This window comes from Geospiza fortis, unplaced genomic scaffold (genome assembly GCF_000277835.1).
Source record: "Geospiza fortis unplaced genomic scaffold, GeoFor_1.0 scaffold53, whole genome shotgun sequence".
NCBI lineage: Eukaryota > Metazoa > Chordata > Aves > Passeriformes > Thraupidae > Geospiza > Geospiza fortis.
Genome location: NW_005054305.1, coordinates 5,601,643 through 5,617,901, shown reverse-complemented (window position 1 = coordinate 5,617,901; position 16,259 = coordinate 5,601,643). Strand labels below are relative to the sequence as shown.

Sequence of the window (16,259 nt, the reverse complement as noted above, 5' to 3'; positions counted from 1 at the left end):
GTCACGTATGAATTGCCATTGCTGTACTGCCCTTCTAACAGTAGTTCCCAGACCAGACCACTCCTGTTCCTTGTACTCCAGCCTTCATGCAGAGTTGATCTGGGAGCCGCATCTGATCCTGAGGGCCGAGCAGTGCCCTCCCTGTTTGTAGGGCAGCACTATGGTCCCTTCACTTCTACAGGATGCAGTGCACAGCATCCCATGTCTTCCTGAAAGTGCATCACAGCCCATAATATCGGAGCCACCGGAAACCAGCTTAGGGAAATATGTACTGGTAAACTAAATTCGTTTAATCCCCTTCATCTCTCTGATTTTCTCCTCTAAGCGTGAGTCAAAAGAATTTTAATCCCTCTCATGTAGGCCAGAGAAGGCATCGAGGCCAGCAGCTTGTCCACACCTAGCAGAACTGTTGCCACACTTTATGTTCTCATTCTGCCTTAACAAACTCTCAAGTATGGCCAAATAGACAAGTCCTTAGAATTGCTTGGATGCTTCAAAAGACTTTAAAAGGTCAGATCAAAATCCTTACCCACTCTTGCTAACTAGCATTCTCCCTCAATAGAGGACAAAAGACTCATGCACTCTGAATGACTTTCTTTATTCTGCTCTCCTTCCTGCAATTTAAAAGATCCCTTCTGTCCTCAGTATTGGACTTCACAACACTGTTGGCTACTGCTTTGTACTGATGATTTCCAATGAGCTTGACATCATTAGCTATTGGGCTCCTGGTGGCAAGGAAAAAAGTAAAAAGTAATTTTTAGCCTTTTCTTTAAAGATGATACTCAGCAAGTAGGTGCTTTAGTCTTTGAAAAATGATGAAAGAAGCATAGCTTGAAGTGGGAAAAACCAGCAAATAACTCCAGCTCACTACTATTATCTGGGGAATATTTGACTGTAGACAGAACTGTAGATCTTTTATTAGTATCAGCTTGATGAGTCTATTGAAGTTTCTCCACAAAGTACAGAAAGTCACATGAAAAGAGGAACACATACTAATTTTGCTCTTTCTTTGTGTCATTATGTGAGGAAGGCTGCAAATAGCAGAAGAGTGTAATTGCTAGTCACACTCCTTTCTGTTGAGCAATTTGTCTTTTTTTTTACCCCCAGGGTTGCCATGCAGAAGTTAGGGAGATCTCAATGCAGGAAAGCACTGAGTTATACATGGCTTATGAAACTTTTTACCTCCTCTGCCTGAAGTGCAAGCAAAACTGCATGCTCATACACCCAGCTGGCTTGTTGATGGTGGATTTATTTCCTGCACAAGTCCATAAGTGCTCTTGTGCCAGCACAGGTATAATTGCCTTGAGAAACTACCCCTGGGCTCTTTTGAAAGGCAGAACTTTTCTGGCTGTTCCTTGCACACAGCCGCCCAAAACAGTAGAGAAAAGGTAACAGAGTGCCCTATTCTGCTCCTCCTCTTTGCCTGCTGACCAACTCTTTTCTGAGGGGACACAGTCCCATGGCCCATGGCATGGTACCCAGCAGCCAAGGAGCTCTGCAGACCCCTTGGGCAGACCCCTGCCACTGTATTTTGTTTGGTCAGGAATGAAGAACTCCAGCAATCTGGAGCAGAGCCATGCTGTGGTACAAAGAGCCTCTTTTAAACAGGGTGCATGGGTCTGCATAGGCAGGTCTTAGCTGCTCAGTTTCAGAGCAAAACACTACTGTAAAAACAAAACAAACAAAAAAAAGCCATGTCCTTGGCTGAAGATAAACCCAGCAAAGCAAATTCAATCTCTTTAAAATGTAAATATTAATTTAAACTTTCATTCTAACAGCACCCTTGGGTCTGTTGCCCTTTGGCTGGAATACCTCCCCTCTCTCCTCTGCTGCTGGGCAGCACTACTGGGATAGAAGGCCATCCTTTCCACAGTACAGGGAACAAATTGCTCAAGGTGGAAGGAAGCTGTCCTTGCAGGAGTCTTGTCTCTGGAGATCGTGACACGTGCAAAGGAAAAGGCATCCGAGTTGGACTACGGGAAGAATCTGCTGAATGCCAAGCAGGCCATGCGGTCTCGCCAGGTGCTCCAAGATGTGGCTGAGCCTGGTTGTTAGGCAGCCTTTAGCATGTCTTTGAGCTGTCTCTCTGTCCCAGACCCACAGCAGCACTGCAAAAGATGATGCCTTATCTGACTGCTCAACTCTGTAGGCAAGAAGCACAGGAAAACAAAAAAGGTGAGAAAAAGAAGGAAAAAAAAGGTAAGAAGAAGATGGAAAGAAGAGGCTGAGATAAAAAGAGCATGGTGGCAGGCACTTAAATTTACCTATTTTCTGATGTTTATAAAAATAGCTGAACCTAAGAGAGACCTCAGGTATGCTGGTACTCTGTTGGGTGCAAAATGTCTCTCAAAGAAAGGACAATGAGTGGCTCTGGGTAGGGATCACTGCTAAAGATTACCACCCTCCTGCACCTCTCCTGAGCATCTCTATGACACTGCAGATATCCCAAAGATATGATGATTACTGCTTGACCCAGCAGTTAAGAATAATTTCCAGTGCAGCAGTTTTGGCCTAATGGTTCCTTCTTTCACATTCCCCGTTCTGAAGATGTATGATTTTAACGGAGTTTGTGGACATGTGTGTCTGGATTAATCTTGTGTTTCTGTAAGTAAAATTTACTAACTCTTATAAACAATGCTATTTGCCCAACTGAGCTGTTCTTCAGGCAACTTGAAATTCAGGTGTCTGGGAAACCTGTTGTGCCTGCTCAGACTGGGACCTTTTTCCATCTCTGCCCAGCAAAGAGAGGAATTTTAAGTCAACCTAGCTTTCCATCCTCAGTTTGTAATTCTGTTGCTAAGTGGCAGTGAAAGAAGATTATCGGATCACAGATTAACAGAAACCTCTATTCAGTGCTCGTGTGTAATTATACATTTCAGTTACTTATTTGAGAACTGAGCTTTAGCTTCTGTGCTCCTACCTCAGCCTCACCCCTCCAGCGATTTTTATCCTCAGGGTCTGATCAGGATTCTGATAAAATGGCCTTTCTTTTCCACACTTAGCCTCTGCACCCTGGGGTGGCTCTGCCTGCAAGAGTACCCTGAGGGTCTCTGCTCTCAGGGGGGTCTCAGAAACCAAATTCCTACTCTAGTGTTTTGGAATTATTTATTTTGGGAGAAAGCAGAAGAGTATATGAAATGGTTTAAAGAGTTCAGACCCGTCAGAAGTTAGCCATTTGTTTCCTCCACTGATAAATTCCCTATTTTTTTCTCTCTTTTCCAAGCTAATATGTTCCACTGTCTCAGCAAAAGTGGCCAAGCAGCATCAAAAAGTGGAGAAAGACACAAGCCCGAGTGGCTGAGGTAATTATTAATAGTTAAGGGTGAACCTCTGGCAGAAATTGTTTAGAGTGGGTTTTGAGGGGAACACAGGGGAAAGAGCACAGAAAAATCAGGAAACAGCATATCTGGCTAATGTTGGAATGCAGACAGAAAGGGAAGGAGAAGTCTGGGAAGGAGATGTAGTTTGTCAGCTGTGAGAAGGGGGTAGTACACAGCACTTGCATTCATAGCACAAGTGTGAGGGGCAAAGGCCTCCTTATGGAGGAAAATTTTTTGATTATTTTAAGTAGAAAAACTGCACCAGGGAGAATCATGCAAGGAACAGGAGACAGAAGGACAGAGCTGTGTGGGGCCCCATCTCTGTAAGTGAGCAGGAGGAAAGAACATGAACTAAGCATTTAACAGGAGCAAGGAAGGGGGATGTTTGGAGGAATCACCTGGCATAAATTCAAGTAAAAGGAAGAAATGGCATGAAGGGATGGTGAGAAACAAGAGCTGCAAAAACAACAGAAGGGAAGGCTGTGTGCAGGGAGAGAGGATATGCTTTCAGGTGGTGATGGCCCCAGACAGTCATACAAATAAAACACAGAAACAGAAAGCAGCAATGTCTAGAAAAGCAAATCTGTTGGCAGTTCAATATACCTGCTTTACAGGGGACTGGTATTTTCAAAGTTTTATGCTCAAGTCTCCAAGGGAAGTAGCAACTCAAGAACAAGCAAGGCTGAAATAATATTTTCTGAGTCACTCTCTGTGTTTTAAACTGTAACTGACATTAAACATGTGCTGCCCCTATGCCTACTCAAGACTGGGTTTGCTGGACATCCTGTTTTACAGAACTCTTTGCAAAGGAAACACTGGGGTTTTTTGGTCTCAAATTTAAGATGGAATTAATATACATTCTCCTTTTTTTCTGAAGAGCTTGTATAAGTCTCCTGTCAGCCCACTCTGCTGTAGCTTTGCATGTGATTTCTCTTTGGAGGTAACTGTGTTGTTTCCAAGCAGATCACCTTTTCACTAAGATCAGTTTCAGCTCAGCTACCTCAGGGTACCTACTGCCTAGAGCAGTGGGTCCAAAAATGGACCTCCTCTTGCTGGGATGAATCAGCTGTTCAAACACAGGGTAAACATTCCCTTTGTGGCTCCTACACCAGAACAGATTTTTCCCATGTATATTATGGGTCTCCTTCAGACTCAAAGAAGGGAATTGGCAAAATGCAGGAGGCATTTGCTACCCTTGGGGTTTGGGCACAGCATCCTGGATGAGAACAGGATGTTACTTCCTTTCTTTCCTCATCCAAATAAATTATAGTCTGAGACACAGTGTTTTTGAATTTCAGTCTGAAGAGGTAGTATTGACATCATCATGGCAGTGCCCATGGGCCACTCCAGAAGTAAAGGCCTGGAAGAGCTTGCTGTGTGGAGATGGTGGAAACCAGAGAAGTGAGCAGGCAGATGAACCAGCTTGTACTTCTGAGCAGTGATATACAGCTTGTGATTGCTGACCCCATGAGCAGCCGACTTTTGGGGAAAAAAAATTGTGAAGTACCCTGTAGGCCCCTTTCTTCTGAAGTCATTTTGGAAGGAAGAAAAATACTCTTCAAAAATAGAGAGCATTCTCTTTTCATTCCTACACACATCCTGCTGTTTTTGTGGTTAGTCATCTGCAGTCTAAACTCCAACTTCAACCAGAGTTACAAAACATTAAATTGCTTGTACCCATGAAAAACAAATTACTAGGACTAGGTCAGCCTTGATGTTTGCTAGAGTATTCAGTTATGACAGGATGACTAATTTATCCCTCACCTTGTAACTACAAATGTTCCCCTATATGACTGATGTGATTTACAGAAACTTGCTTTGGAATGACACTTGCCTCTCATGCCAGGCTGAACTCTGCTCACAAGGAAAATAAATTTCTGGATCCTCTCATGGTGTCCCTGCCTATATGTTGAGGAAACTACCTAGAGAACCTTGATGAAGCAAACACAATAGTGCCTTCATGGCAAAAAGGGTCTAGTCTTGACCCTAGGTCAAGTTAATTTCCTCTTACAAATCTTCCAGAATAGTGAGGTGGAAAAAGAAAGAAGCACTAATAAAGAAAAAACTGATTTCTCTGGAAGAACTATAAAGCATGAACAGAGAAAAGGGGTGGAAAACATACCCTATTGCGAAGCACATAACAAGATTTTTTTTTTTCTGAGGGGATGAGGGGACTGTGCTGTGTTGCGCAATATTTTTTACCAACCGCTTCCTAATTTTTGCTGACTAAAAAAAAATAAACCAACATCCATAATAGGTCCCTTTCTAAAGTTATAGGTTGTTCCTTTTGACTTCGAGTGATAGCCATACAGAAGCCACCTCACAGTGAACTGCAGTGCTGGGATGCTTTTTTTGTGTCCTCCTGCAGCTTGACTCATCACCTGTATAGGCCCAGCACATGGGTAGAGCTATCTCAGGCTAAAACTATGCAAAGCTGAGAAGAAAAAGAGTGAAATAGGGATGGAGATGTTGCTCTGGCATTACTTGATGATTAGAGTGCTGATCCCTCAGGGCACTGTTTGTTAGCTGCAGTTCTATTAATCAGGCTGTGTATTGTTTCTCTTTTCATTACAGCATGCGTCAAAACTTCTGAAAGAAAAACGCTGTAAGGGAGTCCTAAGGGATTCATCTTTTGAGAGCAGGAACGTGCTGGTATGTTGCCAGAGAACATCTTATTTAAGAGATCAGTGACAAAGCAGGGAAAAAATATCGTTATTATTTGGAAGGGATTTGTCACGGACATGAAAGGAAGCACTAGAAGAGAGAGGCTGTCTTGCAGCCCAGGACCTAGTCCTCTGTTCCCATGGGCTTCACCGAGCCCAGCCGGTCACAGTTTAGTGCCACCAACGATGTGTTTGCGACCGAACCAAAAACCTTTCAGGTGCAACGAGGCGGGAGCGGTGTCACCGACAGTGCCGTCCCTGCCAGAGGTGTCCGTGGCACCTGGCTCCGCCGTCGCCGTGTCACCCCCCCGCATCCCCGGCAGGCAGGGCACACGCGGTCACGGGCTGCCACCTGGTGGCCCCGGGCACTGCTCGCCTCCTCCTCACATCCCTGGGCGTTGTCCTCCAATTCTAGGAAAAATACTTCTTGCTGTTGCTGTTTTTGTTGGTTTGGTTTCGTTTCCGAGGCAGTGGGGCAGGAGCTTTCCTGCAGAAGGAGGGCCGATGGAATGCTGGGGTGCACCAGGAGGAGTGTGGCCAGCAGGCTGAGGGAGGTGACCTTCCCCCTCTAGTCAGCCCTTGTGAGGCCACATCTGGAGTGTTGTGCTCTGTTCTGAGCTCCTCAGTACAAGAGAGACAAGGAGCGATGGACAGGGTCCAGTGAGGGTCACAAAGATGATTTGGTGTCTGGAGCATCTCTCTTATGAGGAGAGAGAGACATGAGACCTGGATCTGTTTAGTCTAGAGAAGACTGAGGGGGGATCTTCTTAACCCATATAAACATCTTAAAGACAGATGTCAAGAGGCTGGTGCCAGACCCTTTTCAGTGCCCAGACACAAGACAAGGAGGAATGGCCATAAACTAACCCTCAAGACATTTCACCTCAACACGAGGAGGAACCTCTTTCCATTGAGGGTGGCAGAGCACTGGAACAGGTACCCAGGAAAGTCATGGAGTCTCCCTCTCTGGAGATGTTCAAAACCCACTTGGACACATTCCTGTGTCACCTACTCTAGGTGACCCTGCCTCGGCAGGGGGTTGGAGCAAATGATCTCCAGAGATCCTTTACAGCCCTAACAACTCTGTAATTCCATGAAGGAAAGATTTAATGGTTCTGCTTTGTGAAATGCGTTGTGCCTTTGGTACCTCCTGGAAAGCAGCTGGTCATCTGTTGGCAATAAAGATAACAAACCAATTCTTTTGTTTTCTTTTCACTGACACCAGAAAAAATGTCAGCCATTCCTCTGTTGCTGTGATAAAGAACCTTATCTGTGGAGGCAGACAGAACCAAGCATAATAAAAAGAATCCACCCAAAAAAAAATTTTGTTATCAAAGTAAACAAAAAATACATATACTGAAGGCAGATTTCCATTTCCCTTCCTTTTGAAAGCCTGGATTTATTTTCTAACACTCTGCAGACAAACTTAATGCACTTAGATATTGTCAAACTCCAACTCCTTGAAACAAACACCCAGTCTGCTGGATGAGTAGGCAGCATTGTGGAGTATTTCAATTCCTGTTGATCCTTTAATCTGGCTGTAGGGCACAGCAGGAAAAGGTAGATGTGGGAGAGAAACAAAGAGGGGTTATCTGAGGGGCAGGGCCTTCCAAAGGAGGCTCTCTCTGAAATGAGCCCTGGTGGTTCTAACTGCTGATTTATTTGTGGTACAAATTCCTTCCAGTGCAGCAAGCATTCCTCACAGAGTATTTCTCCCTAACACACAGCAGATAATTTTGTAAACTCAGACTGAGCAGTATGCTCAGCACATTCTCTTCCAGAAAAAAATTAAAAAGTAACAGCTTCTCTTCTTCTTCCACACAATATCATGATACATATTGTGTCACATTGTCCTTTTCTGCTAATCTCAAACTTCAGCTGATGCACTAAGAGAGCCTCCAATTTTGTTTACAGCAGAACCTCACTGCTTGGAGGCTTTCTACCTCAAATTATTTTATTGCTCCTCAGACCATGTCATATCAAGAATGTTTTTGTGCTATCTATGTGCTTCAAAAGGATTCTTCTTCTTTTGTCATAGGTCAGAATACCCTTTCTCAGTGAAAAACCTGAATAGGATATCTGAGAAATAATTGAAGACGCTCTAGGACAGCATCATTTCTGCCCTCCCCTTTGGATTTTGCACTGTGGATCTGGTGTCCTGGCTCAGTCTCTTCCCTGCCCACCCCCATCCTGCTTGCTGACAGGACAATGTGAGCAGCAGAAAAGGCCTCAACACTTTGCAAGTGCTGTTCAGCAAGAACTAACACATCCCTGTGTTAGCAACACTGTTCTGGTCATAAATGAAAAGCAGCCCCACAGGTGCTCCATGAAGAAAACTGATTCTATCCCAGCCAAAAGCAGTATGGTGGGATGCCAGACTGCACTAAAAATTATTAGTGCGATTTGTAGAAAGGGGATCACACTAAAGGGGTGAGATCTTTGGAAAATGATACACTGAAATACATCTTATATGTGTGTTGTGGGTGTCTTGAAAGTTTATGATTTTTTTACCAGAATGTTCATTTAATTATCTCCTTCAAAAGAATTCCTTAATCCTTAAACAGCCAACTACACTTCTATACTGACCTGGATTAATTTACAAATTAATGTATGTACTATGGCTGCTTTCCCAGCTCCTGTTACTGTGTTATTTTACTTGTACTTTCTTTTAATTTGACACTGGTTTGCAAGAATTTTCTTGAATTTGAAAGGAGAAGAACTCTTTTTTTCTTATTTTAACCCTATCTTTCAAAAAAAAAAAGATCCTGTTTGTCTCACAAGTATTTTGAATCAATCTTTTAAAGTAACACAAGCAGAGTGAGCGAGGAAATTTATCAGAGTTTATAATGATGGTTGACTTGACCAAGTTCTAAGGGGTATTTTCATGTGAGAGAAGACCTTGTTCAGTTCCATTCTATCTTCCCTTTCTTTGATAAGAGCATCCTCACTAAAAACAAGGGATGCTGTAAGGTCACTCTGCACTTGCTTCACATGGTATCAAATACTTAAATGCTCATTAATTCAAAGAACAGGGGTGTGTGAGAATGACCTTTGTGCTCCTTGTTCAGGACACGTCCTTGAGATCTGTTACAGCTTGTTTACCTGCTGTAGTAGGGACTTCATCTGCCCCAGGTGACAGCCATTTATCCAAAATGCAGGAAGCTCAACTACTAACCAATTCTACTGGCACCACCTGGAAAGCGGTATTTGAAGCATTTTTTTTAACCCATCTGACACTAAGTGTAATTTGCTTGCTTGCTTAAAGAGATGAAAAACCTCACTTGCTGAAAAACTTCACACAGAATCCTAATTGGTATGGTTTGGTTTGTTTGTGTCAGGGAAAAATATTTTTTTTCCAGTAAGACAGAAAATGGGGAGTTCCAAGCTACCAGGACTATGAAAAATCAAATATTTGTATGGATTTGTATTTCATCTCTCCCACCTTGTTCCCACAAAACTAAGAAATTGATGTCAAGGCAACTTTTCATTAACAGATCTGTTATTTTGACAGTACCTCTCCTGGGGCTCTGATTCAAAAAGGGTGCGAGAGGCTTCCTGCCTTTTCTGCTGTTGCAAAAATCAAGCTTGCTGGTTACAGAAGTGTAACACATTTGATATTTATTTGATAAATAGCAAAACAGGGCACACAGGGCAAATCTGTCCATCAGCAGAAAAGCTGATGCCACTGACAGGTGTGTGATAGATCAGGCGAGATGCATCACCTGGGAGATGCAACTTGGCTCCACCAGAAAGCTGATACTGCAAGTACATAATCCCTTCCAGCTGGAAGCTCTGCTTTTAGTCTTATTTTCAAGAAAGGAGTAATTGGTAATACTTAGGGGACAATAACAATAGTAACAATAATGAAGTAAATCTGCCTTAGAGAGCTTTTTTATAAGGGAAAGAAATCTAGGGAAGCAAGGAAGGCACCAGCTTGACTTAAATGAGTGGCAAGAGAAGGCGGACAAAAACCATCCAGTGGGGATGGAGATTGTCCTGAGCTGTCACAGCTCTGCCCCTGGTACCCAGCCAGGGTTTGTGTCCTCCTGCTGTGCAGTGCCATGTCACAGCCACTCAGCTACTTCCAGCAGCTCAGTGTCTGCCACCATCCCATGTCCCACAGCTTTTTGGGAGGCTGGATTCAAGGCCTGAGGGAGATCCATCAGCTGGTACCAGCACTGTCTGCTCAAACTCCTGCTCTCCCCCAGGGTTTAAACTTCAGCCATGCTCCAAAGATCTTGGGTAATCATTAGCCAGGGAATCAATGCTGTTTTTGCGTAATCATTGTGAGGTGATATCTCTGAGTTCTATTTGCTCTGGCAAATAACAGATAACAGATCTAAGAGAAATAGTCTGATGAAACATTTGAAACGTAGGTCAGAAACCAGCTTGAAGCTGGGGTGGGAAAGCTATAAACCCTCCTGCTTCCCCAGCACCCACAGAACAAACTTTGCCATGTGGTTTTCCCCCAGCATGTCCACAGCACCTTCTGGATGCACTCCTAGCATATGGCTGAAAACACTTTCTGTTACATATTTCAAGGAAATGAGTTTCAAGGCAATTTTAAAACCAGTGCTATCACTCCATACACATTAGTATCTAACAGAAAATAATGAACTAAGCAGGGGAACATTGCTCGGTGCGAATCCCTCTCTCCCTTGGCTTCCCTAACAAATACAAGATAATGTTAGAGGTTTGACCATTTGGCATATAAAAAATTTGTTTAGAATTACATAAAAATACAATTTTCAGCTGTTGGCCCCACTGTCATGCCCCCTTTCATTATAGCCTCCATGGCTCCACGCATGAGTCACTGTAAAAATGAGGATAATTTCCCCATATACCAGCCCCACACAACAGGGAACAGATATCCAGCTCTGCATTTGATTTTCTGGCTGCCAGGGTGCTGAGCAATATGAGGTGGTGGGGAGACCTGACCACCTGCAGTGCTGGCTCCTGGGGTGAGGCCACAAGGAGAAACTGGGAGCTGGTGACTGCAACCACTTTGTGTGGTTCAGGAGCCACACTGGCTACATCTGCGCAGTTGTTTCCTGGCAGTGACTCTCATGAGTCACACCAGAGGGTTGGGGCACTGGGCACGGCTTATTGGGCAATCAGGGCCCTGCCCCACATAATTTTTTTTATTCAGTGATTGCTGTCTATGGAGGGAAAGCAGAACACCATTTTTCCTCATACAGTCACCTTAATCCATCATTTTGCCTCAGGTGAGTGCTGTCCTGTTACAACTCGACACTGAGCCCCTCCCAGATCATGCCAAAAGTCCTTGTCATCCAACATCCCATCTTTGTAGCAGCAGCCAGCCAAAGATGCCTGTGGAAGGTTTTCCTAAGAGAGCTCTCAGCTTTCCCCTTGTCTGGAAGCCATTTCTGCGTGTTCAGTAACCCCCAGTGCCTTGCTTCTCCCTGCACGTGGGCCTTGGAAAGCTACCCTGAAACAGGGCAAACTCTGTGTGCTTTGAAAGCCTGCACTAGCAGCAGGCAGAGGCCAACCTTCCTGCACATAAGGTAAGGACAGATGGCTGTCAATGCACTCTGAGCTCCCTGGAAGCTCAAAGGCCACTGGGAAGGAGAAAGGGCCAGCAGAGGAGACAGCAGGCACCACCAGCTCCACCACTCTAGTGCATGCTGAAGGAGTGATGCATTTTTGAGATGCCTCAAGGCCATAAACACTTATCACTCTCCTAGGGAGATCAGCTGATTTACTTAACTTTTTCAGAACTGATTTACTGCTGATAACCCTGACAAGCTTTAAACCTTTGAGGATGGACTATGGGGAAATTCCCAGGAAAGAATGGAGTCTGGAAAAGATTGTACTGGCTTTCAAAGTCTAACCTAGCTCCAACTAGACACTGAGGGATGACACAGAAATACTTCTTTGTGGGTATGCAGGACACAAGCTGCATCCTTGCTGTGGATGGTTCATACTCATGGAGTCCAACACACCAAGATTCACAGGTAACATAAATCACAGAAAGCAGCATGGATCTAATCCCTGTCATGCTGGCATTTCAGCATAACTATGCTCTATTATTGTTAGATAAGAAAATTACAGACTTTGCTTTCCTTTTGAAGTCACAACAAGGCATCTCTCACAAAGATAAGTGTCTGGGGCTAGTCCCCCTCTCGGGGTTATCTAGTAGTCAGATGCTAACCAGGAACTTCCATTAATTTGGGTCTGTACATTCCTCCCACCAGTCACTATCGTTTACAAAACACAGCTCCATTAGAAGTGAGTGACTTAATCTGATGGATGTTCTGCCAACATTAACACATGCTGATATGCTGATAGCAGCTGCAGCCTTGGTACAAGTCTAACTCAAATAATGGAGACTTGCTCTTACCGAATCTATTCAAATAGACTCTTTACAACAGATCTGTGAAAGCAGTTTATATACAAACATTACACTCTTACCACCTCTTCTCCTGGATGTTAACAACTGCATGTTTTAATATGTTATAAAACTGAGGCTGTTCTAGACACATTGCCTGGAAGTACAAACTGACTTGAAGGGTCTGACTCAAAGCCCAGTAAATTTATGGCGCGGATGCTGTTCTCTTGCATCAAGTTAGTACAGAATTTAGTGCACTTAACCACAAGGCAGAATTCACATTTTTGTGAGAATCTTTAACTTATAGCAGGACACTAACGTTTTTACCTCCGCATCTTTCAGATATTCCTTGAAGCTGTTTGGGAAATCTCTGTCCTCATTCTATCTTTAAACTCTTTATTTGCAGTAGGAAAGCCAGTGTTTTCACTGGCGTAGCTGTTGGAATGAAGAATTAAAAAAATACAGTAGAGTTCTTTATTTTAAGATTGCATAAACCCACAAAGATACTGTATCAGAAAGTCAGAAGAGTGGTGACCACTTGGAACTGCAGCTTTGCTCAGAAATAAATACGCGTATTTTAAAAATGTAGTGTAAGAGATAAATAACCAATAGGTCCAAGCAAGCAGGGAGTCTGATATGTTTGAAAATACTACTCCACTTAAACTGTCACAGCTGAGCACAGCCATGGTTCCTAGTTTATGTATTTATGTTTTTGAAGCAACTTTTACTATTAGTAAAACTAAACACAGTGAGAGCATTTCCAGCTAAAGGCAGAACACATCAGTGGAAAACATAACACTGCAGCTGCAGGAAAACTCCAGGAGATGGAGACAACCTGAAAGTTCTGCAGGTCCATGGGCTTTGCAGTACCTTATGACCAACTTGCTGATTTCACAGGTATGAGACAAACACACTACCTATGCCTCATTTAAAATACTTCTACTCAGAAAACATAAGAAGTGTAAGGCATTTTTCCTGTATAAAATTAACTTCAGAATGTTCCAAACAGCATACAAATATTTACATGTGCACATGTATGTGTATATATATATATATATATATATACACAATACTGCCAAATAGTGCAGTACTGTCTCTTGCTTTTACCACATAAAATTCAAGGAAAGCAAAGTAAGCTCAAATATTGCAGACCTAATTACCTTGTCACAGCCAAGGGAAGCTCTCATTACACAGCACTATACCAGCCACTTGAGCTCTGGTACTGAAACTAGTGGAACCTCACACACACAAGGCTGACTTCTATGTCTGTGAGTTCCAGAACCAATTCCAAATACCAAACTGCACCTGTAAATCAGATCCTACAAGATGTCCAAGGGCCATAAACTTTGCTGACAAAGCCACTGACTGAATCTCTGGTTCTAAGGCTAAGGTAAGCCTTGACTGTTTCTCATAAGTTAAATAAAGCGAAAAACATGCACGATGCAAATGCTTACTTGTCCATGTCAGTGTAGACCCACACCAAGTAATGGAACTTTTAGACTGAGGTAATGAAAAATTGCAGTTCTCAGCTTTTTTGCTGCTTACTCTCTTTAATTGCTGTGGTAACATGCAAGCACTGATTGCTTAAGTTACAAGTTCTGATTACCTGAAATAGTGACATCCCTTCAGGAGATCAACACACCACTGCTTGGAAGGCATACTAGCTTTGGTGGCCAGAGCTTCTCAGGAAGATTTTCTACAAGGCTCAGGAGGAGCTACCATGGCCCACAACACAACAGCAAACACACAATGAGAAACTGATTGCCCTCACAGGAGGACTTCAGATACACTCAACAGAAGCTCAAAAACTTTACTTGTGCTTTGCAGGCTACTATCCATCACTAGACTGGAGACTTTTTTTCCTGTTTTCCCATAATTATGCAGCTTTAGTATGTGGCATTATTCACTATCTGTATAATAAAAAGCAATAAAAAACACCACCAAACCAGGAAAAAAAAGTATTTCCCACATCTTTCCATTTTAAAGGCCAATGTAACAACACCAGATTTCCTTACTTGCTTCCTGGTCATATAATCCATATTTATACAAACTAGTGCAAATGAGTACATGTCGTTCTGGAAGCTCCAGCAAATTTGGATCTCATGGAAAAGCCTGAGGCAGGATGCATGCAGACAGAAGAGTGCTGGTCACTGCCACCCCTGCATGGAGCTAGGCTATGAGCGAGTGTACTGCACTGTGCTGTATTTGGTGACCCTGGAAGACTTGCTCAGTGTGGCACCGGCAGGAGATGGCCCTTGTGAGTCAGAGCCCATCAGGTTAAGTGGGGAGTCTGTGATCAGAGCACGCTCTTGCCTTCCTGAGCTGGCAGCTGTGGCCTGTTCAGCTCTGCTCTGTAGCCCCGAGGCTGTCACCACCCTTTCATTCAGCACTGTGCTGCGTTCCTCTGTCGCAGCGGGGAAGCTGAGCGAGCCCTGCTCTGCAGCAGGCACAAGGACCCTCTCTCGCTCCCTCACCACGACATACTGCGAGTCGGGAAGATCCTGAATGGTCAGGGCTCCTGGCCCTGCACCCGCCGACTTCACCATCCTTTCTGTAACCACCACGTTACTTCCGTGTGGCAAATCAGGGATTTTCACCATGCCCTGAATGCTCGATGCAGGTGCCAGCACCCTCTCTGTCACCACTACATTCTCCTTAAACTGGGGGTCTAAAAAGACAGGGGCTGAGTGGGCAGGAGCCCCCACAGAATAGGACGTTTCTGTCACGGTGACATTGCTCTCCGCGTGGCCTGTGGGGAGGTGTTGGGCACTGTGCTGCCCAGAGTGGGATGATGAAAAGGTTGTTTCTGTGACCACCTCCTTGGACAGGGTGCTTTCTCCTGTGCTACTGCCTGTGTGCACGGGTGGGATGGATTGGACACCACTGGCTGAGGCAAAGGCTTGTTCAGAGGTGGAAGCATTTTGCTGATGTAAGAACTGTGACTTTGTTTCACTAAGACCAAAACCTGATTCATTCTTGTAGCCACCGTCTTTCATGTTGATCTGTCTACCTATACATATTTCTGCTAGAGTCTTAAACTTGTCTCCTAAATCATCAAGAAAATGGTCATCGAGATCCCCCTCAATAAAGCTGCAGCAGCCAACAGAGCCGTGAGGGGAGCCTGATTCTCCCTGGGAATAAACCAGGAGGCAGTCTTTTGCAGCTTGCTCTTCATCTTCATCCGCAAAAGAGACAGCTTTCTGCAGACAGAAAACAAAAGCAAGCAAAAGTACATTAATGCCAGTTTTAGACTTAGTAATTTTGAAAAATCAAATACTTGGACAATTCAACAAATTCAACAAAGCTTGAAATAAGAAATTGAACTGATCCCACAGAAACTGTCAACCAAGTGAGGCCTGCACCTAACGTGTTTTTTTGCTTTTTTGAAATTAGTCTGAACTTGACAGTACACTTGATGAGAAGAAAAATCCAAGATTATATTTAAAGTCTTGGATACCATCACCACCTGCTGCTGTTCCTTCCAGTAAATGTGCCACTTGTGATACTGATTCACAGTCATGAAGAAATTGTTTTAGTTTTAGTTCAGTGAATGAACTTAACCTCTAACTAGGTTTTTGCGGGAGAACACCAAGACTACTTCTGAGAGTATCCTAACATTTAAACAAACATTTACTGAGTACATGCTGACATGTTTTCACCTACCACAGCCCTTTTCACTGGCACAGACTACAGGATCACATCCAAGATACCCAATAGGACACAAAAAGTTAAATGGATTGGTAAAGCATGGATGCATAGTTCATCACATAAATTCTTAGGCTCTATGCAAGCTTATCTGATGACAAGGAGGGCTCACAAGTTCTGGCTACAGTGCTTACAGGGTCAGCTCAATCTGAAAGCAGTGTCTGCCATGGAGCTGCTGCGGTGCTGGCACAAATATCTGTGTATGTGTTGGCATCAGCTCCA

General features: G+C 43.8%; 1 protein-coding gene across 1 annotated transcript in view; it reads right to left on the bottom strand.

The window, feature by feature from the left end:
- Window positions 1–13,896: 13,896 nt before the first annotated feature.
- Window positions 13,897–16,259, bottom strand: part of DSG2 (desmoglein 2) — a 20,003-nt gene continuing 17,640 nt past the window's right edge. Inside the window, exon 15 of the mRNA XM_005418370.2 lies at window positions 13,897–15,532. Within this exon, the coding sequence (XP_005418427.1) occupies window positions 14,507–15,532 (1,026 nt within the window). The 3' untranslated portion in view covers window positions 13,897–14,506. The remainder of the gene's footprint in view (window positions 15,533–16,259) is intronic.